The 24206-nt window shown below is 42.4% G+C and overlaps 2 protein-coding genes and 1 long non-coding RNA gene across 3 annotated transcripts in view; 2 read left to right on the forward strand and 1 right to left on the reverse strand.

Annotated features, from left to right (window-relative positions):
• cuedc1b (CUE domain containing 1b) lies at nucleotides 1-22080 on the forward strand. Its single transcript, XM_060075564.1, has 11 exons — nucleotides 1-163; nucleotides 5931-6535; nucleotides 14673-14791; nucleotides 16137-16260; nucleotides 16394-16616; nucleotides 18037-18102; nucleotides 18189-18263; nucleotides 18349-18442; nucleotides 18979-19037; nucleotides 21106-21176; nucleotides 21491-22080. Exons 2-10 carry the CDS (start codon nucleotides 6227-6229, stop codon nucleotides 21165-21167), a joined length of 1131 nt encoding a protein of 376 aa, XP_059931547.1. The 5' UTR covers nucleotides 1-163; nucleotides 5931-6226; the 3' UTR covers nucleotides 21168-21176; nucleotides 21491-22080.
• The window catches only part of zgc:123278 (uncharacterized protein LOC641569 homolog), a 169742-nt gene continuing 146241 nt past the window's right edge, over nucleotides 706-24206 (reverse strand). The window contains exon 4 of the transcript XR_009529708.1: nucleotides 706-718. The gene's annotated coding sequence lies outside the window, so the exon portion shown is untranslated. The remainder of the gene's footprint in view (nucleotides 719-24206) is intronic.
• Nucleotides 7372-9698, forward strand: LOC132474717 (uncharacterized). The gene is made up of 3 exons (XR_009529709.1): nucleotides 7372-8335; nucleotides 8713-8905; nucleotides 8946-9698. It is a non-coding gene; the product is annotated as an uncharacterized LOC132474717 (long non-coding RNA).

A 24206-nucleotide genomic window follows, 5' to 3' on the forward strand; every position in this document is an offset into this window, starting at 1 on the left:
GGTTTGCGTGGATTTGATCCCTCCCACTCCAACCCCCCGGATGAAGCTTTCTGAACGTTCCAGCCAAGACCTCGTTACAGTAGCCTACACGGAGCTGCAGCTATGCTTTGTTTTTTGTGAACTTAAATGTCAGGAAGGTTTTTCGGGAATGGATGGGTAAAGGGTGAGTTCACAATTGAACAATCCTCTCTCCTTTCAGCATGGCGTTGGCCCAGAATCAAGTGCATTGAAAAGTTTGTTTTGCAGTGTATCATCTAAGTCAAATTGCGTCTTTTTAATATGGACCCCTGCTTGACTTATCTGTGTGATTTCCAAATATTCCGAACTGGTATTGGAAAGTAGTTGCAGAGATGGCGATGAGGTCCCCGGCGGCGGTGCCCCTTGAAGCAGGATGCGGGGCGCAGGGACCCTTAGGCTGGGTAGGGAGCTACGGGAGGACCCTACGCAGGGCTTTGATTAGGTGGAACTCTGTTTGGAAATAGTATTGGGAAAAGAAGGGTCGAGCTATTATCAAATCACTGGATTAGGTTTTATGTTAAACAAAGATGTGTCCATGAGTGGCGGATGGTTGTTTAGGATCAGAGGATGCGGCCTTGTGTTCAGCCATCTACTCAATGTACTCCGCTGCTCAGGGACTGTGGGAGATTGATGTTGGCTTTTATCAAGAGAAGCTCTATATGGATCCTGTCCGTGTGACATAGTGAACGGATGTTGTGGCCTTGGTTTAAAGCACAGGTCAACATGCATGCGGCCAGCTGTTTCATGGTGGGCTGCTGTGACCAAACGGTGGGACCAGCAGATACGGTGTGGCCTGTCATTGTATCCAGCCGTAGCCTGCACATGTATTTAGCTATTGAGGAATTGGCTTGAATCAATTTGGGTAACGTGGCGCTGCCGACGTGTCATATAAAAAATATGTAGGTGTATATATGTATATATATATATATTTAAAAAAAAATAGGATTGTTTCAGGTATTGGAAAGTGACTGTAAAGTCAGGCATCCCACTAATGGGCGATTATTGTATTTAAGTTCTTCAGACAAACCGATGTAAACATAAGTGCCTGTGGAATAATTTGAAAAGCTTTCAGTGAACAATAACCAAAAGGAAATGGCGTTTTACAACGCCAAATGTGTTTCGATAAAGGGTTAGTAAACCCACAATATTCTTTTTTTATTATAATGTTGGCTATATGTCTTATGATCGTCAACATGACCTATGCCTTTTTGCCACTGTTACTAATTTATATTTTTGCCTGTCTCTAAGCAGACCAGTTTTGAACGTCCCACTCTGAGCCCGGTGAAGTCGGAGACCTCATGACGTTGAAGTTCTTTAAAAGTGTGCTCTTTAACGTCACAAGAAAGGGACATTGTAATGTGAAAAAATTATATTTTCACATTCTGTTTCTGCAACTGCCATTTGTTGATTGTGCCTTTTCGCTGACATCCGTGGGGTGGTCAAGGGTCAAAGGGTCCAACTGAGAAGTTGGACTATGAGACCCCACATGAAAATTGTCAATCAAATCAAATAATGTTTACCTGAGTAAAAAGGTTCCTGTATTCTCATCAAGGAGAATAATGCATAAGGGGATCTCTGCTCCCTCATGCCCGGTATACCCCAGGCACCAATGTTAACGTTAGATAAATCTAGGAACAGGCAGAGTGGCTAGACAATTCAATAAATATAAGACAGCTTGCATGTTGAAGGGGAAACAACATTATAGATTTTTCCATCACACATCATGTGTTGAGCAGAGCTGATCTTAGCATTTCTAAAACCTGTGCCACAGTATAAGAAGTCCTCGCATTAGACAATGCGTCTGACTTAAGTTTGTGAAGCTCTTTGAGCGACACAGGTTGATTTCCCATGCAAGGGACTTCTCCTTTGCCGACCTCTTGGAGAGAAAGGGAACTCCCATCTTGGGGCTGCTCCGATCATTGTTTATTTGTTTTATGGATTATTCTATTGTATGTTGTATGGTTATTGTTTGTATGTTATTGCACCGTTATTCCAGCGTTATTACCCAAATATATGACCATAATTGTTAGAAGTTCGGCTGACTTTTTATTCTAGCCAGTTTGGTCAGTTTATGATGGACATGGGCCCGGGAATTCCCACCACAACATCAGCGGTGACGTTTGCGTCCGAAGGAGTGCAAGGCTTCTCGGACACTTAAACTTTACACCACAGAGAGGGCAATTTTTCATAACATTGCTAATTTTAAAGCTCATACACAACGACTGTACGTGATTTTTTTTTTTCTTCCTCCTTCCTGAGGGCGGCGGCACTTGCTCAGGAGGTAGAGCGGGTTGGCTGGTAACCGCAAGGTTGCTAGTTCGATCCCCGGCTCCTCCTAGCGTGTGTCGAGGTGTCCCTGAGCAAGGCACCTAACCCTAACTGCTCCCGACGAGCTGGCTGTCGCCTTGCATGGCTGACTCCGCTGTCGGTGTATGAATGTGTGTATGAATGGGTGATTGTGTGGCAATATTGTAAAGCGCTTTGGGTGGCCACTGGTTACAGATAAAGCGCTATATAAATGCAGACCATTTACCATTTACCATTCCTAGAACTATTAGCCCAAAAGATTTTCTTTACTTCGTCATCTCAATGTTGGATTTAATCTGACTGGGGTTAATTTACACTTTAAGATTTAAATCAGTTCAGTTTCCGTTCTGATGCTGCGATGGCATGTGGGAAAAACCAGGGTTAACCATCCATGAGAACTACTGCATGAAATCAAACAGTTGTCATGGCCCCAGCCATCCTGGTCCTCTGTCCGGGGGTTGTGTGTGGAGGCTGCTCAGGTGCAGCAACAGGCGACAGTGACCCATTCTCTTCTAGGTACCTTATATTAGTTGTTTAGCTTCTCTGGATTGAGGATCATCTTTTGCGTTCTCCCTGATCATTTCCAAGTTAGTTTTTCTACATTGATCCTTGCTGGCGTTAGTTACTTTGTTTTCCGTTGGCTCGTTGCTGTTGTTTACTTTTGATATTATTATATTATTATAATATTATTGTCTTGCAACACTGGCGTGAAGCTGCCTGAAGTCTTTAATTATGTTCTTTAAAGGCCCACTATGCAACTTTTTTAGCCAACATTACATTAATTATGCTGGTTGGAGAGTTATTCTGATGGTTCTGTAACCATTTCTGGGTCGTTTGGTGGGTGTGTCATTGCCCCATGTCACCTCTCCAAGGAAAAAGCGCATATGCAACTTGCTCTGTTCGGACCGACACAATCCGGATGTGACGCAGCGGAAGTATCCAATCGCGCCTCGAAAATGTAGTCAGATTGTAGTTTCGAAAATGCTTTACGGCACAGACACACACCCAAACATGGCACCGGCTAGATATAAACAGCCAGTTGCGAGGCAATTGTTGCATTCATCATGGATCAATCGACTGATAAGGGACCCAAGAGGCGACTGTCGGTGGAACAAAAGAAGAATGGACCAGAAAAGAGATCAGACACGAGTGAAAGGGGAACTATGCAACTTTTTTGGCTTGATTTACCTTACTATAACAGGCTAAGAGTCATTGCGATGGTTCTATTATACATTTTTGTTAGATTGTTCGTTGTTTCGACTCCCCCTTGTGCATCTTGGCGGAGAAAAGGAATATGTTTCTGCCGGCGACCCGCCGCCCACTCTCGCGGGAGTCTCGGGTCTCGCGAAGTAACGAATTGCTTTACGGCACAGACCCCCAAACACGGAACCGGCTCGATATAAACACAAGTAACTAATGGCGCGTTTCCACTGCAGGGTGCGGAACGGATCGGATCGCAAAGGTGCGGATCGGGTCGCGTTTCCACCGCCAAAAGTGGGCGTGACCCGGACTTTGCCGGCCTCATTCTCGGGACTCCTCCGTTGGGGTACCGAAAACGAGACGAGACGCCTGAAAGGGTCCCGGGAAATTCTAGCTACACACCCCCTCCGTTGATTGGTCGACAGAATCATCACTTCCAGGTGACGCAGGGATAAAAACAAACAAACAGTAGCCTCGAGGTATTATTCTTTACAATTAACATGTCGCGTAAAACGCTTGCTTGGGCGAACAAGGAGGTGGAGACGTTCGTCTGCATTCTTGGGGAGAAAGACGTTGTTTACGATGTTTACGTAGCTGCCGCGGCGATCGACATCCGGCCTACCACCAAGGGTACTGTCGGCAGTGGAAACGCGACCTCGGAACTGAGCTGGGCTATACCGCCCCCTCCCTACCGCACCTTTGCGATCCGATCCGTTCCGCACCCTGCAGTGGAAACGCGGCATAAGGGATTGTTACATTCATCATAGATCAGCCGACTAAAAAGAGACGGAGAAACCCAATGTCGGAGGAACAGAAGAAGAGAAAAGGGAGACAGAGAGGCCAGACACGAGTAAACGTTGGGCAAGCTTTTCAGGAATAGCGTGAACTGAAAGAAAAAGAAGACTGCAAATCAGACGCCGACTTGGCCGTGTTGCTTTTGAAATTGAAAGTACCCTTGGGTGAACTTTGTCTTCGTGGTATTCTTGATGTTGATAGTCTCTGTACAAATGTGTTTGCTCAACCATTTTGTTGTGAGCCCTGTAAAAATTGTTTTCTCTACCGTTTTGTTGTGAGCCCTGTATGTTTCTTGCTTGCTTGGTTGCAACCATATAAACACCTTTGTTTCCATGGGTGTTTTGCTGTTCGTCTGTCTCGTCTCCCAGATACAGACTGAATCCCCGGCCAATTATTATGTTGGCCAACACTCTTACACTGATTGTTCTGTTCAACCTAAGATAAAACAATTATAATTTAGTAGGATATAAATTCTCCCCGTCAACTATAAAAAAGGATGGATTTATGTTTATTGCAATACAAATACACCATTTTAAAAATGTATAACCTTGCCTACACTTTATGAACATCTACTTCGGACATGGCTCCACGCATTCGCCGGCTTCTTTGAAAACAAATGCACATGGCTCCGTAGAAGTGCATGGGGAAGGGTCGTCAAAGAGTTGTTACGACAGTGTTGTAAAATATCTACTACGAAGCTGTAGGGGGCGCTGTGTAGAGAAATGTGCGTGCCAAAACCAAGAAAACAGCGAAGAAATGCCCGAAGTTGCATAGTGGGCCTTTAACTGAAGACAGTATAATCAGCCATATATATTGTACTAAGATTCAAAAGTTTGAGTTTATGCCATTTTCTCTTATCTGTTCAGCTCTAGCCGAGTAATTGTAATTATCTTTCACCTAGAAACATAATTTCAAATTTGAATTGCTTTAGTGAACCCTTCTGTCGTTTTAATATGCAAGTTGTTTGAGGGTTTCTTGTTTATCAAAGCTCTTCCATGTCTAATGAAATCCATTGGTGTCTCCCCTCACATACTTTTAAGAGTCCAACCAACAAATGGTTGTCTGCTTCTGTTAGCAGATGCTCACCAAACAGCTCTTATCTTTTATACTGTCAAACAATGCAGGGCCCAAACGCGGCCTGTATGGCGGAGCCGGAGAGGTGGTGGGTTGGCTCACTTAAAGCTATGGACTATGAGTCAGCTGTAGCCCCCTGTGGCCCCCTGTTGCTCAGGGCACAACAATTCCGCCTTGAAGTCCCAATACATTATCTGTCAATTTTAAGATTACAATTCCATGGATGGACTGAATCTATGATAGGCGCTTTTAGCTTTATTCTTGCCCAAAATGAGTCAAGAATAAAATAACCCATTGTTATAGAAGGTGCTGAGAGTCGTTGAGTCTCAGGTATTAAGTGTCCCAACCATTCTGACCCTTTTGTTGGTCAAAATATATAAAATGTTAAAATATTAAATAATCAACATCAACTTTTGAATTTCTGAAACACAACTGATCAGAACAAACGCCATTGGAACCATGTGCCGTGGTGTCTAAATACATATTATTGTCCTACCTTTTGCTAACAGTTATCGTCTCTCTTTTCTCTTCCTCAGGTGTTGATCTGATGCAGCTATGAGGGCCAACAGTTTGGAATCATCTTTAAACAGCTCATTGTGAGAGCTGCCTTGGGATTAACCACACACAGACGTTAACCAGCACAAAGAGTGGACATTTCTGTACGTGCTTGGATGGCAACGTGAATTGGATTCATTCAACCAACAAATTGTACTTGAGATAGAAAAGCCATGTTTGATTAGTAAACTGGTAGGATACCCGCAACTGCAAGGAAAATCCAGAAGAGTGGAACAGTCCAGTCAACGGTAGAGGAAGAGCTGCTGAGGACCCGGAAATGACCAGCTTGTTCAGACGCAACAGCAATGGAGGCTCCAGGAATGGAGGACCTGATGGAGGCGGCGGCCCGACCTCAGGCCAGCTCAACAACAGCAGGCCCAACCGGCAAATCCGCCGGCTGGAATTCAACCAGGCCATGATGGATTTCAAGACCATGTTCCCTACCATGGAATACGAGGTCATTGAGTGTGTGCTCCGTTCTAACAATGGGGCAGTGGATGCCACCATTGACCAGCTTCTCCAAATGAGCATTGATGGGAACTGTTCAGATGACAGCTCCGACTCAGAGGACAGCATTTCTCCTGAGGTCAGTGGAATATCTCCTGTCTTCCTCTCATACTGTACTGGAACCTAGGGCTGCACAATTATAACAACAATTATAATTGTGATTATTTGGCCTAATAATGCGATTGAAATCATTCATTGCGATTATTTTTTATTATGGATAATTCTTTTCTGGACCATCATAGAAACATTCCTTTGTGGCATGGACAGACAAGATTCTAGCACCCTTAACCCAATGCCTGTGATTCATTGGAGTGCTTTTTGAAGAGTTGTGGTGGTATCTAATTCAATTTGAACGTAATGGGTGCACAAAATCTGATTCGTGTCAAGCACTGAAGTTGCTAGGCACCTTTTGTTGTTGCCAGTTTCATCATTATTATTCCGCCACACAGTCCCCAACAGCCAAATCTGAGAGAGAAACCAATTAGCCCAATTCTCTTGTGCCACCAATGGGTCAAAGTTGCAACATCTCTATAATTAAAATAATCACCTATAATATGGTGTCAAATGATGCATCTTCTCAAGCACACAAAGACTTATCCAAGAACAGCTTTTCACATCTCCTCCCAGCCAATTGCATAATTAAAACCAGTACAACTCGAGTAGATTCCCAATCTCATCATGAATAAACGGTATCAAAACAGTTCTGAAACTCCAACTGTATGGCCTCAAGGACGGATTAACATGACCACGGGCCATGGACACAAACCAGCCATGGACCCCTCCCAACATGTAAATACACACACACTGAGAGAGAGAGAGAGAGAGAGAGAGAGAGAGAGAGAGAGAGAGAGAGAGAGAGAGAGAGAGAGAGAGAGAGAGAGAGAGAGAGAGAGAGAGAGAGAGAGAGAGAGAGAGAGAGAGAGAGAGAGAGAGAGAGAGAGAGAGAGAGAGAGAGAGAGAGAGAGAGAGAGAGAGAGAGAGAGAGAGAGAGAGCCCGATCCCGCATAGTGCCAGCCGCTCGTCTTAACGACAGAACATGGAATCTGTCAGGTTAATATCATGACTTTAAAAGCAGACTTCCTTCAACGAGTTAAAAAATGGACAGTATTTGAAGAGTTCAGATGCAAAAGCCTCTAAACGCCAACTCCGTCAAAAATGAGATAAAGACATTGTTTGAATGCTCTCCACACGTAGTATACGTTAATCAAATCATTTCGTGTCAAAACCCGCTATATACCACTCTGTTCCTGGTCTGAAATCTCCATTTGTAGGCAAAACCCTCTAAACACCACTTCCCTTTGTCAACAAAAGCCTCTACGTTCCGAGAACCAATCACAGCGCAACATGGAATCATGTGACTTCAAAATGGCGGCGCGCTGAGGATCCGGCTTTTTTGACAGCTGTCTATATCAACAACAAAGTACTTTTAAATATATATTCTTTAGCGATTCGATTTGGATTTTGATGGTCATGGATTTCAACGAAATGGACAAACCTGTCCTTGTGACAGCTAACGGCCGAAAAAAGCGACGTCTTCCCGTTAGTTCTGCTCGTTCTATGGCGAAGAAAAGCCGTTATAGTGGGGAGGGCTCCGTCGCCAGCATAGCTTGCAGCCATAAGAATGCGTCATGCGCTGCTGTAACATTGACCCCAACAGACTTGGCCCACATCAAGGGACAGCTGTATTCAACCGATGACAAAGTGACACAAGACTCCATAATTCTTTTGCATATGGATGCGACGCCGTGCAAATGGAGGAGACCTCAAGTCGAGGATGAACAGAAGAGAAGGCAGAGGGATGTTTCCATCAAGTTCTCGGTTTTGAAGGTAAATAAAACCAAAGTTCCCGTCTGCCAGGCTTCCTTCCTGAGCATTTTCTGTAAGTACAACGATTTTCTAATAAAATCGTTATAAGTATATAATAATAATAATTCTAGTAATAACTATGAAATCGTTATTACATTACATCGTTTAACATCGTTATTATTATTGGGTCAGTCCAGTTACTTCAGAGAATTACTCCAATGGGAATTTATCTTGTACTTCATCACAACATAACAATGTTCCAAGTGCATGGTATTTGTGCATGATTCTAATTTAAGATATTTCACTGCAGAGAGAGAGAGAGAGAGAATACATAATGTAAAGAATCATGCTTGGAATTAAAAAAATATGTTATCTTTTTTTAATTCCAAGCATGATTCTTTCCCAGCTCTGTGTCAGACATTTACGTTCTCCTTTTTATTTTCATTTCAGGTGTGAAGAAGGATAGAGTCCAGAATGTTGCCAAGTACTGGCTTGAGCACGGCAAAGCGCGCTCAGAGAATTGTGGTGGTTCCAGGGAAAAGAAGCAAGTGATAAGAGACCACATCCAATCATTCAGTTGCAGAGCCAGTCTCTATGCTCGACGTGGTGCACCTGGGAGGAAGTTCCTCCCCAGTGAGTGAGTGTCTCTCAGATGCACCGGATGTTCTTAGAACAGATCAAAGACAAGTGTCTTATTCTCTGTACTATTCCATCTTCATGTACGATTTCAACCTGGCTTTTGGCCAGCCTGCCAAGGATGTCTGTTCGACCTGTGTGAAACACAGGATTGCCATCAACAACCCTGACTCCAGTCCAGAAGAGAAACGAGACAAGCTGCTCATGTACACACTCCACCATCGCCGTGCCCGTCAAGTTTATCATTCTTAAAATGATGTGGCAGACTCGTTCACCATCTGTTTTGATGTGATGGAGAACCTGCTGCTTCCCAAGTACATACTACTCCTGGCAACTTTATTTGTATGTGTTCGGGGTAGTTTGTCACCGTGGCCGCGGAGGACCCCAGAGCCGGCATGATATCAATCTTTACACCTGGATGGAATCTGAGAATTCAAAAGACAGCAACACCATCGCCTCAGCCTTGCAGCATTTCTTCACCAAAGTGGCCCAAGAAGATCTGTTCCAGTTTCAGAGCCTCCGACTTTTCTCTGAATCCTGCTATGGTCAGAACAAAAACATCAATGTTCTTGCTGTTTGCGCTGAGATCCCAGCTTTACCCTCAGCTTGACATTCAATATTTTTTTCCGATAAGAGGGCACAGTTTTCTTCCAGCAGACCGGGTTTTTGGAAGAGTGGAGCAGGACATCAGAAAGCAGCCAACGATTCTGTTGCCAGAGGAATATGTCAGCATTCTGCGGAAGCATGGCAATGTCCATCAATATGGAAAAGATTGGCAGTGCTACGATTTAAAAAAAGAAGCAGCCACATTTACAGCATTGCAGAGATCTTTCAAGATTAGCGAAGCAAGAGTGCTGAAAATCTGTGGTGACAAACTTGGATTCAAGCCTTTGTTTGCTGGAGAATTTTGTCAGCACTCTGTCCTGAAGCGAGGTAAGAAGTGGTCTCAGTTCAAGCCGGCTCCTCTTCCTGATGTGAACTGCGTCAAGGAAGCCAAAAAGACTGATGTTTTGAAGCTTCTGCGTGAGTTGGGAGTGCCAAGAGCCGTTCAGGTGAGAAGGACATAGAACAAGACCTTGAGGATGAATGAATGCCTTCTTAAAGGTCACATGACATGCCACCAGGTGTGGTGTGATTAGCCGTTACAAGCTGTTTGGGAAATCTGACCCTTATGACATCACAGGTGGTCATGTCCACCTAGATGTGTGCTGGATAGATCAGTTTACCAGCCTACACAGTGGACTGTAGCAAACATTGCTCATCTATCCGTCATACATCTAGGTGGACACGCCAGCTGTGATGTCATATGGGGCAGATTTCCAAAACGACTTTTAACGGCTTATAACACCACACCTAGTGCATGGCATGCAACCTTTTTATTGTATTTATCAGAAAATAAGTTTTCATCTGTTTTTATCAGAACATTTTGCACTGTTCTTACATACTTGATTTGTCACTATACTATTTTCATCTTATATTGTTTTTGTACAAGAGTTTATAATATCGGAACAATTTGCACGTTCTCGCATACTTGATTTTACTACTATATTAATCTGATATTGTGTTTGCACAAGAGTTTATATCAGAACATTTTGCACTGTTCTTTCAATCTTTATTCTATAATATTTGAATCTAATGCGTGTTTTATACCTGAGTTTTTATCAGAAAATTTTGCACTGTTCACACACTACACTGAATCTAATGGTCATTTTATGACATGAGTTCCACGTTACATTACCTCTTGTCAGCCTCTTGTAATGTAATTAACTTTTTTACAGTTTAATCTGATGCCCAAAAATCAGAAATGAATCGACTTGACCACTTTTCACTTTTTTCCATTATTTTTTTTATATTGTTCGAAAATGTTTTTTAATTTTTTTTTTAATTTTGCATTTATATTCATTTCTACCTCATATATCATAATTTAGTATATTTTTGTGTACTGCAGATATTTTGAATGCATTTGACTTCTGTTATTGTTCAAATAAATGTGTTGGCATTTTGCGCCGTTGAAGTTATGCTTTGTGACTGTTTCGTTATTATTATTAGAAGAGGTAGTAGTAGTAGTAGTATTATATATTTGGGCCTTTTGCCTTTTTTAGTGTCTGCAGAGGAATGGGATTAGTACATGACTGCAGGTTTCATTCGAAAATTTGTCTGGAACATGGATATTTACCCTCCCCATCTACACATCCCAAACCCCCTTAAGGCCTGATTCCACTGGCAGCGTTACGGCTGCGGCACGTCTTGGCCGCGGTCACCGCAGTAGATGGGTTCCACTCTAATCAATCTAATCAACCATTTCCACCGAGCGCGGCTGCGGAACGTCTCAGCAGCGTCCCAGGAGCGGCTCGCGGTGACGCAGCGCTATCATTCCGTAGCATTTCTATTTTTGCCGCAAGCTGTTGCTCAACTGCGTCAATTTCAACAGAGCAGATCGAGCAGGGCAGGAAGTGAAAAAGTAAAAGCCATAGAGCATCCGGTCAATTTTCAAAATAAAACACAATACTCATGCTCATGTAGCCTATCACAACTTCACATCAACATTATTACGTCATGACCGATGGCACCAGGTCAGCAGTCAATCAATCAAAGGGTCACAGAGGGTCGGCAACATGGACGACGAGAGACTCATTGTCGAAGTTCAGCAACATGAAGTCATTTATGTACCAAATCATCCTTTTTTTAAGGGCAATGGCCGGAAGGACAAAGCGTGGCATTTAATTGCAGTCGTTTTGGGAGTGGAAGTTGAGTACATTAGGTTTAGGATTATCGCGTGATCTCGTGATCTCGCGTGAATACGGCTGGCTCGCAAGGCAGCGTTGCGCTGCCGTAACGCGCCCGGTGGAAATGCAAGCAGGGCAGAGTCGCAGCCGCTCCGTGCCGCAGCCGTAACGCGGCCGTAACGCGTGCGGTGGAATCCGGGCGTTAGAAATGTATAATTTCTTATTGATTGTGTTAGCTTTCCCCATTTAAAAAAAAGTGTCATTTCTGAATAAAAAATATTTTATTCATTAACTAATAACCTGATGATTGCCTTTAAAATTAAATGACAGAACTTGAGCATAGAAGCCTGATAAAAAAGGTGGTTTAGAAAAAAAGTAGTCTGACAGACTTGGAGGCTTTTGCATCTAAACTCTTCATTTGTTGTACAAGGGCAGTACTTCAGTGTAGGGCTGGGCGATATATCGAATGTATGCGATGTATCGCGAGATGTTCTCACGGGGATGTATAAAATGCCCTTGTCGCGAACATCGAATACAAATTAGCACGCAATGTTTATTTTTGCCGCCGCCGGCATACTCATTGTGCTTTCACGCGACTGGGCGACAAGATCTCATACAAAGTGAACGTATGGACACGTTTCGGGCGAAGTTGAAATATTAATATTTAAACTTTGATGCGAATTTCGCGTGATGACAGCCAATCAGCGTTCAACAGCGTGGCCACTGAGTGACATGTGTAACGTAACAGCCAACCAGCGTTCAACCGTCAAACTCGGTGCAGTGCAATCCGGGGTGAACTGCAGCATGGAGGAGAAAGTGATTGTTGCCGTTTGCGACTCCCGGAGCTCTATATATAATAATATATAATATAATATAATTGTTTATATAATATCACGGCCAAAAGCTCTGTGCGCCTCCGGATGGCCGGAGCGTGGGGAGCTCATAGGGATTGGGCTTCTCGGGGTTTGTTTAACGCACAGCGTTCCCTTCTCTCGCTCTTTCCTGTGGCTCTCTAAACACACTCACTCCCCCCGCCCATTGCGAGTCCACGAGATTCTCATGGACGCGCGTGTGTGACGTAGTCTGGAAGGCGCGCTGCTGTAGGGGTGTGTACCTCCGACCGGTGAGTGAGAACAGCCAGAGAGAGAAAAAAGGATGGAAACGGAGGATTTGGTTTTGAAAAAGAATAGCACTGGATCCTTCGTCTGGCAGTGTATAATTATTATTCAAACTTAATAAATAATTAACGGTTTGAATAAATGCTGTGTTGGTAAATCTAACTTGCTGTGATTTTCCTTTTCTTATGTGCAAGTTCTAAATTGTTCCAATAGAAAGCACTAATGAGTTTAAACAATATGTTTCATGTAATCTACATGCAGACTTATGTTTCAGTAATACTAGAATTATTACTGACCTAACATTATGCCAGACATGGTTGAATCGAGCATTTATGATGTGCTCTAGAGGAGATTCAAAAAATATATCGAGATATATATCGTGTATCGAGATATAGTAAAAAAATATCGAGATATTCATTTTGGCCCATATCGCCCAGCCCTACTTCAGTGCATTTTTCTTTCTTTCGTTTACGCTATGCAGACCCGCTTAGCACACGTTTTTCCATTGTGACTGGGAAATTGAATGTTGACCAAGCACTACGACATTGACGTCACGTCCCGTTATTCATCTTTTATAATGATGTATTTATTTTGCAAATCAAAGACATTCCAATCCTTTTATGACCAAAGTCTTGGCCATTGGATTTTTTTTTTGATAAAATAAATAATTAAGAAAATAATTAAATATATATATCAAGGGCCCCCCACTTGGCCAGGGCCCTGAACATGTGCCCACTTTGCCCATGCAGTAATCCGTCATTGTATGGCCTCCAGGGACGCAAACGCCACTTTGAAAGGGAAATTGGCATGTTAGCTTGATTAGGAAAATGTATCAAGAGTTTCTAAACGGTCTGGCGGCTACAAAGATATTATGCCGCCGTGTTGGATGAAGAAGCCATAGCTCCCAAACGCTCCTCCTAATTTGAACCCTTCTTTAGTCATGTTCTCCTGGCTCACTTCTTGCCAAAATGTCCAGCTTGATTGAGATCAGCCCAAAACGTAAAAATCTGAAAATGGGGACCAATCAAGCCGTCTCTAGTGCAACCAACGGGTCCAGGTTTCTAGTTGAAAAGGCTAATTCTCAGGTCCCGTTTAACCCATCCTCACACAACCTTAGTTTCAAATGATGCAGCTTGTCATGGCCTACCACCTCTCCATGGGGACCATTGTCCTCTTCCTCACTACATATTCCACAGTTTTTATATAACTGAAGAAATTTAAATGTTCATCTCCTCCCAGGCCAATAAACCAATTCTAACCAAACTAAGTCTAATTGAACTAGTCCCTCTATTTTCCACACAATTCCATGAACCCTGTTTTCTACTTGGATTATGTGGCCCATTGGTCAACATAATGTGTAAGTGCCAGGGACAACCTGAAACATGCATGTCTGTTGATAGCTCAGTAAGTAGAGAGCACTTGCCTCCCAGCTGGAAGGTTCCTGGTCATATCCTACCATGCAGGTCTCAACTTTCTTCTCTGATTCTTTATTACATTGTTGCTTCAAACATTTATATCAGTTAGTGATGGTGAATGTTTTGGGATATTCTTCTAAAATATGTTTTCATCTCCCCTATTGAAACAAGTCTCTCTGTACTCAAATGGTAGAGCGTTGCCTGAGGTTATGGAGGTAAATGGTTCAAATCCCCAATTAATAATTGATTTTTTTCCCAATGGTATTCCATGAAAGATTGTTTGATGCATTCTAGGATATATAGTGGATATTAAATTCTATGAAGATGTAGAACACACATGATGATGTATATGAGTTATTTTACTCAAAGGTTACAAGTGGACTAATGAGATAAGTTAACTCAACAGGGACGTTTAACTTTAACCTTTTTTAGTTGGAGCCCTGAACACTGTTGGGGAATTTGAATTAATGTACTTGTGACAAATGTTAAGTATTGTAATGATGTGCTCTATCTAGATTCTGGAGAGAACTTTGGAGCCTGACAGTTCAGACGAGGAACCGCCCCCCGGCTACTCTCCTCCAACATACGACCTGCACGCACATGACAGGAAGTATCCACAGGCTCCTCCCCCAAGGTATACACTTTTGGAGTGGCATATAGCTTTTTATTTTTTATTTTTTTTATACAGCTTTTTAATGCTTTTTATTTACCGTTGTGTGTGAGCGTGAAAATTAAAATTATGTATTTTAGTTTGCATTAATTTGATTTTTGGTTTAACCTACCGGTTAACAGGATTATATCCATATCTTATAACCCGAATGGATGAGGTTTGACCTCCTGGGCCCAGCTACCCATGTCAATGACAGTGACATGGTAAATGTTCAGGACAGTTACATGGCACATGTAACATGTCACTGTCCTGAACTTGTACTGTGCTAGATTTTAACCAAGATATAAAACACTTCGACTAATTTAATTTAAGAGAGAGTAAAAGAAACCGAGGGGTCCGTAGCAAGTATTGACAATAGACTTTATCGTTAAAAACAACAACAACGATAACAGCCGAGTGGGTTTGCAAAGTCACTGGCGGTTCACAAACTCCAGCGTCTTTTTATACACACAAACAGAGCAGTTTCTCCTTGAGGTGTCCGCCTCCATTCAGTCATAAATCCGTCTTAACCTGAATGGTCAGCAAATGGTCAACAAAGATAGCCCAAGACACTAGGGTGAGGTCAGTACGCCTCAGCCCCGTAGCTTCCTGCTCCTATTTGGGGTACCACCATATTTTCTAACCTCAGACTCCAAGCTCTGGATCAGAATCCAGAGACACCTTAAATGTTTTCTACCATTAGATATACAGGCCTAATAATAATCATAGTTTACCATAGAATATAATCATGAATTTCTACCACAGTACCATGTCACTGTCCTGAAGGTGTACCATGCCACTGTCCTGAACTTGTACCATGTCACTGTCCTGAAGGTGTGCCATGTCACTGTCTTTAACGGGTACCATGTCACTGTCCTCCACGTGTACCATGTCACTGTCCTCAACGTGTACCATGTCACTGTCCTCAACGTGTACCATGTCACTGTCCTCAACGTTTAACTTGTCACTGTCCTGAACGTGTACCTTGTCACTGTCCTGAACGTGTACAATGTCACTCTCCTTGGCATGTACCATGTCACTGTCCTAAACATGTAACGTGCACCATGTCCCTGTCCTGAACATGTAACGTGTACCATGTCACTGTCCTGAACGTGTAACATGGACCATCTCACTGTCCTGAGCATGTACCATGTCACAGTCCTTCCTCTGGCCATCTCATCATAAAATGAACGGATGAGAAGGGGTGGGGGTATGGCTATTGGTTTCATTTATGGTATAGCTGTATCCCTTCTCCTCATGTGATTGTTGGGTTGTTTGGCTATTGGCTTCAAACATGATATGGCTGTATCCCTTCTCATATGATTTGTAGGTTTGAAGCCCAGCCGTCTACTCGTTGCCAGGTGGGAAGCTACCGGCACTGGAATCCTCCGCTTTTAGGGAACCTCCCAGAAGACTTCCTACGCATCTTGCCCCAACAACTAGAACACATTAAAGTAAGCAGGGATCTCTTTCCAGCTTGATCTTAAGTGAACAAGTTGTGTTAAAGAAATGTGATGGTACTCTGATGCGAGCCATGAGGTGTATTTCTATATTTCTCCATGACCGTTTAACCTCTGGCCATCCCAGCCGAACCCCGTCACCTCTGAGAGCCAACAGACGACCCGGGCCCGCTCCGCGCCGGCCACCGGGGGAACCGGCAGTGCCTCAGGGTCAAGAGGGGCAGCTACTGAACCGGAGGGAAAGCTGAAACAGTACCTGGAAGATGAGCGCATTGCCATGTTCCTGCAGAATGAGGAATTCATGAGGGAGTTGCAGCGAAACCACGATTTCCTTATTGCTCTGGAAAGAGGTATGTTTTCAACAGGGTGAATCTGGATTATTTTTCCTACTAGCCAGGCTAGTAGAGAAACAGTAAACCTAACTGACTTTACTATTGCCTCTACTGCTTTGGCCTTTTAACGTCCCTACCTCTGTTTTATAGAGTTAAAAACTACAGCTGAGTGGAAGCTAGTGGGGTGCACAGTTATCTAACATTTTTAAACTGCCAAATATGCCCGTCTATGCCGGCTTTTCCCCGGCATGGTCCGCGCGTTTGATTTCGCACCCCAATTTACCCCCTCGGACCCTACACATATTGGGGGGGTTTAATTTTCATGTAAATCCGATTAGACGGCTTTGTGGTTCCAGGGCCAGGACTTGGATAGATGTGTTGCTGCCTTGTCTCTACAACAGAAACAACGCAGCGATATCAACATGATTAGTTCTAACTGGAGAGACGGTAAAATCCGCAAACTGTTGACCATCATGGGAGAGAAGGTGATGCAGTCGTATTTAACAAACACGTTGAAAGCTGGTGTTATCTACGAGAAAGACGCAGAGGATCTTTCCTTACGAGGCTTTTGTCACGATAAACAACATGTGGCCAGCAAAATAAAGAATATGTTGGAGTTTTTGCACTAAATAGCCTACACTTAGATGTCGTCTACTCATTAGTGCATGTGAGTGGCTTGAATAAATAGAAAAACATTCAGAGTAAGCATATTATTCTAAAGAGGTCTACTCTCGGTGCGTAGTCCCACCTACTCCAATGAACCAAGAAAGCCAGCTCCTTGACGAAGGCGGATTTTCCTCGGTTGTACACAGGCAAGACAGTAAGATTTCAGGGTGTGCCAAGTTGCGACCGTACCTGCTTGGCAGTGTAAAAATGCCTATTGTTAATGACAATTTTAGATCCTGTTGGCTATCCCTTTGGTCTGTGAGTCTTCCTATTTAACTCAATTATACAATAATCGAATAGCGCTACTATTGAAAAATATTGTATAACACTTATAATTATAAATACACTTTGAATATCGGATCGGGTTCAGGATGTATCTGGAGCAGGTATCTCCATGAAGGTTTCCTTGAGTTGTATCTTCTGGCTCTGCTGTGAATCCCATGCCGTGGGGTCGATGCTTTGCTGTGTTGGTTGTTGGTTAGTTAGTGTGTTGGTTAGGGGTCGGCTTAGCTCAGGAGGTAGAGCATGTTAACTCCGTTTGTCGAGGTGTCCCTGAGCAAGACACTTAAGCCTAACTACTCCTGACGAGCTTGCTGTCCCCGTGCGTGGTTGACTCCACCGTCGGTGTGTCAATGTGTGTATTAACCGTTCGGTCCTTTAAGTCACTTTGGTTAACAGTGTCTGCTAAATGCCCTAAATGTAAATGTATTGTGTGACTTTCCCTCCTCACCACTGGTAAACAGTGTTCCTAACACCTCTTCTGTTTTTGTAGATCGCTTGAAGTATGAATCAAAGAAGTTGAAGTCCAATCATTCATCTAGCCTGGAGAATTCTGCAGGTAGATCTTAATCAAGCTTTCTGGGAAACCGTGAACCGTGACAGGTTGAGGGACTTCCTCACAACATGTTCATTCTTTTTACCCAGGGGAGCATTGTCCTTCCAACCCCGGGGAATCGGATGAAGCCCTGTTCCAGGACAAACTCAAACACATGGGCAAATGTAATGCGCCTCAACTTTTTATGATGACTTTGGACCGTTTACATTTTGAAATGTGCTGACCATTGTCCTCTTTTCTCTTGTGTAGCCACAAGAAAGAAGCTGTTTGAAATTGCCAGAACCTTCTCAGAAAAGACTAAGCGGAAAAAGTCTAAACGGAGGACACTGCTGAAACACCATTCGTATCCTTCAAGTCGAATCATATGAACGTGTTTTATTATAATTAATAATATCAACATACAAGCCCAGCACCACTTGGGTCCCGGTGTCTGCAGGGGTCAGGGGGGGTCTTGGTGTCCTGCCTGCATAAAGCTGGACATGACTCTTCTGGTTCTCATTTCTGTCTGTAAATATATTTACGCAATAATTATGTAGAGAATAAACTATTATTTATATCAAAAAACAATAGATAATCAAAACGTTTTCACCATTGGCCACTATACTGCTCCAAGCGCATTGGCTCTTATATATTAAACTATTTACGTAATCATTTTTGTAGTACAAATGTACTCCTAAACATTAATCCAAACAATAACGTGGAAGTTAAGCCTAGCGGCTCCTGCACTGAGACCATTATGTAAAATTGTTAATGCTGGAATGTAGTGACGACATAAATGCTTTAATTTACTTCCAATATTTGAAACATCACATGAGTTTTGTTAAATATGATGATTCCCATGTTAGTTGGAAAGCGTTGTCTTTCTTAGCATGTTTCCAGTCTTGTCACAGCGAACTCAACGGCCAATCTCCTGGATGCTGTGGAGGGAAACCCCTGTGGTAAGGTTCAGCTTTACAAGATCTTCTATTTGTAATGAGAACACCACAAGAACAAGCACAACTATAGTAGACGAAGTGGAATAGCCCTTTGGCTTTTCTCAATCTAGTGGTTGGCAAAACATGATGGCGGAGGATATATCTTACAATTGTGAGGGTTAAGTCTACCGCTGGATGCCCTGCTCTCAGACCTGCCAGTCGGAGGCTGCCGTTGTCCTTGAAGGCGGTGTAGTTGATAATGCAATAAAGACAGGAAAGGTGCAAAATCAAGATTGTTTCAGAGTTGCTGTGGAGCCTTGTCTTTAAACCACAAGCACACATATAGTAATATATAAAGGAATGCTCCTTTTAACAAAAATCTGATCAGCAATGTGCCAATTCTAGCATAATTATAGTCCAGAGAGGAGCTGACCCTGGACACACGCATGGTTGGGTAAAGACTATCAAACTGGTGCTTTGCAAGCCATTCCTTTCGTTTTTTTGTGGTTGGGGTGCAACAGAAAATACATCACAGTAGTGGGGTGCCGTTGTTAGGGCAGCACGGCCGTAGAGGGAGCGTTTCAGAACAACGTCCGGCTCACCAAGCCGGCTTATCGATGAAGCCACAGATTATTTTAATCAGAAATGGATGTGAAACATAACGTATATAAAGGTGCACATTTGGATTGATTCAAAGAAAAGGACGTGTGCTGTTCTTCAGACTGGATATATCAGACTGTTATTGCTTAAGAAACAGATTCCTTCCAACTATTTACTGCAATCAATAATTTATATACAAATAAATGGTAACATATCGATCAGCAATGTGGTTGGAGTACCCTACCCACATAAATAATTGTAATACACCAACATTGTTAACTGCCATACACAGCTAAACAAGCAAATAAAAATGAAATACTAACGCAACTGAAATGTTTATTAGGCTATTAACAATATTATAAAAATGATACCGTAATGCACCCGTTTTTTGTCTTTGGATCTTTTGAATAAATGGATCAATAAATGGTGAATCGCAGTGATCTCAAGCAGAGGAACGTGAGAGTCATTGAGCAGCAGCTGAACCAGTCTAAAAATCCCTTTATCACTCAAACACTTTTAGTGATAAAAAGTCACCACAATGCCTTAAAACCATCGACGTCCTTCATGTTAAGTAAAAGGAAAAAACCTTGGACACGAGAAGTTAACGGAGCCGTGCACTAGGCCCTCTCGAATGCCGGGCCGAAACAACATTTGTTTCACTACGACTCCTTTCAGCTGCCAACCCCTCCTTCTCCAGCAAAAAATAATAACATAATGGCTAATAAAACGCTTGAGGTGGCGTTTTGAAAAGAGAAAACTAAAACAATTTTAGTACATGGCATGAAGTTAATTATGAGCCTTTGATTGATATCCAGTAATTTTTTGCGGAGACACATTCCTGTTCCCCACTTGTATTGGAGTGAACAGAGATATCTACTTCTGGGCTCTATGAATCGAGGGACCCGTCCACAGCCCGCTTAAACAGCTGCAATACCAGGCTCGGCCGCTGAGCACTGGTGGATTGCGGAAGTATGCACTGTTCCTGGGGGCTTGGTCTGTACCTCACCTAATTTAAAGGGGTGATATCATGCTTTTTTCGACTTTTCCCTTTGCTTTAGACTGTTATGACGGTATGTCGGAGGCAAACTTTACTTCCGTAACGGCGTGACATCAGACTTGCAGTTGCTGAAGTGCAGAAGTCACATTGTTTACAACTTCCCTGGGGTGTGAACTCGACACACGTGCAAAACTTTCAATCAATCGCAACAGAGGGCGTTGGCTGACAAATCACAACAGACTGGGCTACTCGGAAGGGGGGCCTTAATACGACATGATTCAAATCTGACCACTTTTGAAAGATGCTGAAATTGGTTTTGCAGAAATCTGTGAGGATAATAAAGGGTGTTTATAACATACAAGCATGTAACCCTATTCAAGTAGTACCCCCAAATTGACTCGGCTGAAGGAACTTCTAATAAGGAAGAGAGGCATCATAAAAGCAAAGCTGTACAACCTGTGGTTCCTCTCTGCTCACACCTGTTCTCTGTTCCAGAGGAGGACGGCCAGTCTCGAAGAGTGGACATCCCGGAGGAGAGTGAACAACACAAGTCTTGATCTTTCTAAGTAATTACCTTTTTACTTTTGAAACGGCTTTTTATCTTCTTGTTTACAGTTTAAAATAGGATTAGATTAATCTATTCTGCGTATAAGGAACATATGAATGTAGTCTATGCATTAAGCAGCTATTCCGGTCCTTTCATTCCTTCCTCTTTCTCTGAGCGCTCCTAACTACACATGGGCATAAATTCAGGAATACGAAGATGGAGAATACAGTCATTATTTTCTTTGAGTTTAGCGCGGCTTAATTTTCAGTGTGCGTTTCTGCTGCCATTTGAACCAAACTCTTTCCTTGATTCTTGGGTGTTGAATCCCAACAGGGATTCATGGCTGCTGCTGTTTGAACCTGTAGACTCCTGGCTCCTGGAGAACAACAACCTCCCATCCAGAGGAACATTCAGAACTAGACTGTCCGCAGATCTCTATTGCAACAAAGTGTTAACCAGCATTTTCTCTTTCATTGCTTATTCTTATGGAGTGAACCACACACAATAAATAATGAAGTAACTTTCAATGTACATTAGCTGTATTATTATAATTATGTCTGTATTTCTGTATTTTTCTTGTTTTTTTCTGTATGGATATATTTTATTCTCATATTTATTCCCCTAAACATTTATTTCCACATCTATGTATATATGAATATATTTATTTCTGTAATTGCTGTGATCTTAATGAGAGGTTTGGATGATGTTTGGACCAGCTCCTTAAGAACTATAACCTTTCAGCTGAGACAGACGAATAATTCTCTTTAGCAGTCTTTTTCAGTATTTTGATAGCTCAAAAACGAGGCCGCCGCCATTTCAATCAATGGTAATCACATGAAGATTGTACTTTCTATCAGATATATTCATTTCTGCAACACAATATCAGGGAATAAAGAAAACGGAAATAAAAGTGTTGGAAAATTGTTTGAATTGGATGTGGAGCTAAATAGAAATTAAAGTAGAAAAAAAATATTTAATTTGATTTCACACATTTCCTCTATTTTTTCAAAGGTGAATTTTGGCCCTGCATATTTTGAGATGTAGTACCATTCCTGCCCTCTGAGCATTAAATAGTAGTCTGAGGGCTGAGGTGTCTTTATTATGACTAGACCACATTCTTCTGCCTTTTCTAAAACATACTGTGGCATTTCATACCGTTTCCCTAGAACACCTATCTGCCTGGCTACGAGAGGGACTACTGATGTGATATATCAATAGTTGATACAAATACATAGCAAGACTCTGAAATGTCTAGTTTATCAGATTTTAATCAACTTGATATTCAGGCCTTTATTTGATGCCCTGCAACATGGTTCCGGTTGGAGGCAGTTCAAGGCCCTTTGGCAGTCTTCATATGTTTAATGGACGAATTATATAAATGGGCCAACGGCGTATCTCCTCGCACAACATCTATTCAAACAGGCATCTACTTAGTTTGATTCTTTAGTTTGCTTGCTATGTGTATCCACACATGGTGTGTCTGCGGGTCCGTGAAACCGGGTGGATGACTACATCACAGCCTCCGACCTACTGTCCGCAATGCGCGTCCGTGGACTGCTGCGGATGGTCACGTCAGTCCGGACTAGGGTTGCCAACTATCAGAAATTTAAATAAGGGACACATGCACGCGCACGAAGCACGCGCATGTGTCGCATGCAAACGCATGCATTTGCTACTACTGTGTTACTACTACTACTGTGTTACTACTGTGCTAGACTTACTGTAGCAAGTCCTATCCATTAAATAATTCATACCATTTCCCCAGGTTTGATCAACCCAAATGTAAGACTTTTTTTTAGACTTTTTTAAGACCACTTCAATGAAAATTAAGACCTACATCGCACCCATTAAGCAGTCGTTAAACGCGGTTGTGCATATGTTATTCATGTTTTTTTGGAACATATGAAACATTCATGTCAATACATTAATGAATGTGCCAAAGGATAAGTGTGCACTCACCAATCAAAGAGCCAAACTGAGGGCCTAACTCAAAGTCTAGAGGCCTGATGTCTCTTAAAGGCACCCAGTGCAACTTTCGAGGCTTAAAAATAAACATTCAATTTCTAGTCTTTTTTACACGTTGTAAGTTTCAATAACTCCATACCATTACATACCGACATTTAAGCAGCAAAGATGAGACGTCGTTGTGTGGTGAGAACTGATACAAAATCGATAACAACAACAATGCCGCCATTTTCTTTCTTTTTTGTAACCTACAATAAATAAAGCAGGCTTCCAGTCAATGGAAAAATGGCTTCTCCCCACCGGCGATTGTTGTTGTTTACAATTTTCTATCAGTTCTCTCCACACAACGACGTCTCATCTTTGCTCCTTGAATGTCGATATGTAATGGTATGGAGTTATTGAAACTTACTACGTGTAAAAAAGACTAGAAATTGAATGTTTATTTTTCATTGAATGTTTACATAAAGTTGCACTGGGTGCCTTTAAGACCATGTACCCAGAAATGATAATAAAAGATAAAAAAAACAATACACAAAGTGATGGTGTGAAAGTGTAGCTGTATTTTTGGTTTAAATATCAAACTTTCAACACACAATATAAAATATAAACAAACAAACTCTTTTCAAATTGCTGTAGTTTCTCAGCATTCAAATTTCCTCAACCATTTCAATGAATCCACCACTTGCCTCGTTGACCTCTTTTACTAACTCCTTCGTAATGTATGGAGCCAGCCCGAATCCTAACCCTAACCCGTCCACAGACATGGTGACTAATGTATGATAGTAAGCATTATTGGCCCTTAAAGGGGTAGTTCGGAATTTTGGACATAGGGCCTGATTCCCAAGTGAGCATTGGTATTCTATATCACTGGAGACAGTTTTCAACACATTTCATACAGTCCTTCTAGTTGCAGAGTTCGCTCGTGCTAGGCTAGCGCAAGTCAACGGGCAATGCTAGCCTGCTATTAAAAACAGTCTTACCCACTCCACAGTACACCCGAGGTAAATCAATTATAACGCCAGACTATAGATTTAAATGTCTGTGTTGATAGAATAATGTTAGAAATAAAACTAACCTTGCATCG

The sequence above is a fragment of the Gadus macrocephalus genome, chromosome 16 (assembly GCF_031168955.1).
Source record: "Gadus macrocephalus chromosome 16, ASM3116895v1".
In the NCBI taxonomy this organism is placed as follows: domain Eukaryota; kingdom Metazoa; phylum Chordata; class Actinopteri; order Gadiformes; family Gadidae; genus Gadus; species Gadus macrocephalus.

Excerpts from the sequence above, each read along its gene's own strand:
- cuedc1b (XM_060075564.1), top strand. The coding sequence starts at position 6,227 with ATGACCAGCTTGTTCAGACGCAACAGCAATGGAGGCTCCAGGAATGGA. Across the intron at positions 6,536-14,672 it reads AGGACAGCATTTCTCCTGAG|ATTCTGGAGAGAACTTTGGA; the intron begins GTCAGTGGAATA and ends TGCTCTATCTAG. Across the intron at positions 19,038-21,105 it reads TGTGGAGGGAAACCCCTGTG|AGGAGGACGGCCAGTCTCGA; the intron begins GTAAGGTTCAGC and ends TCTCTGTTCCAG.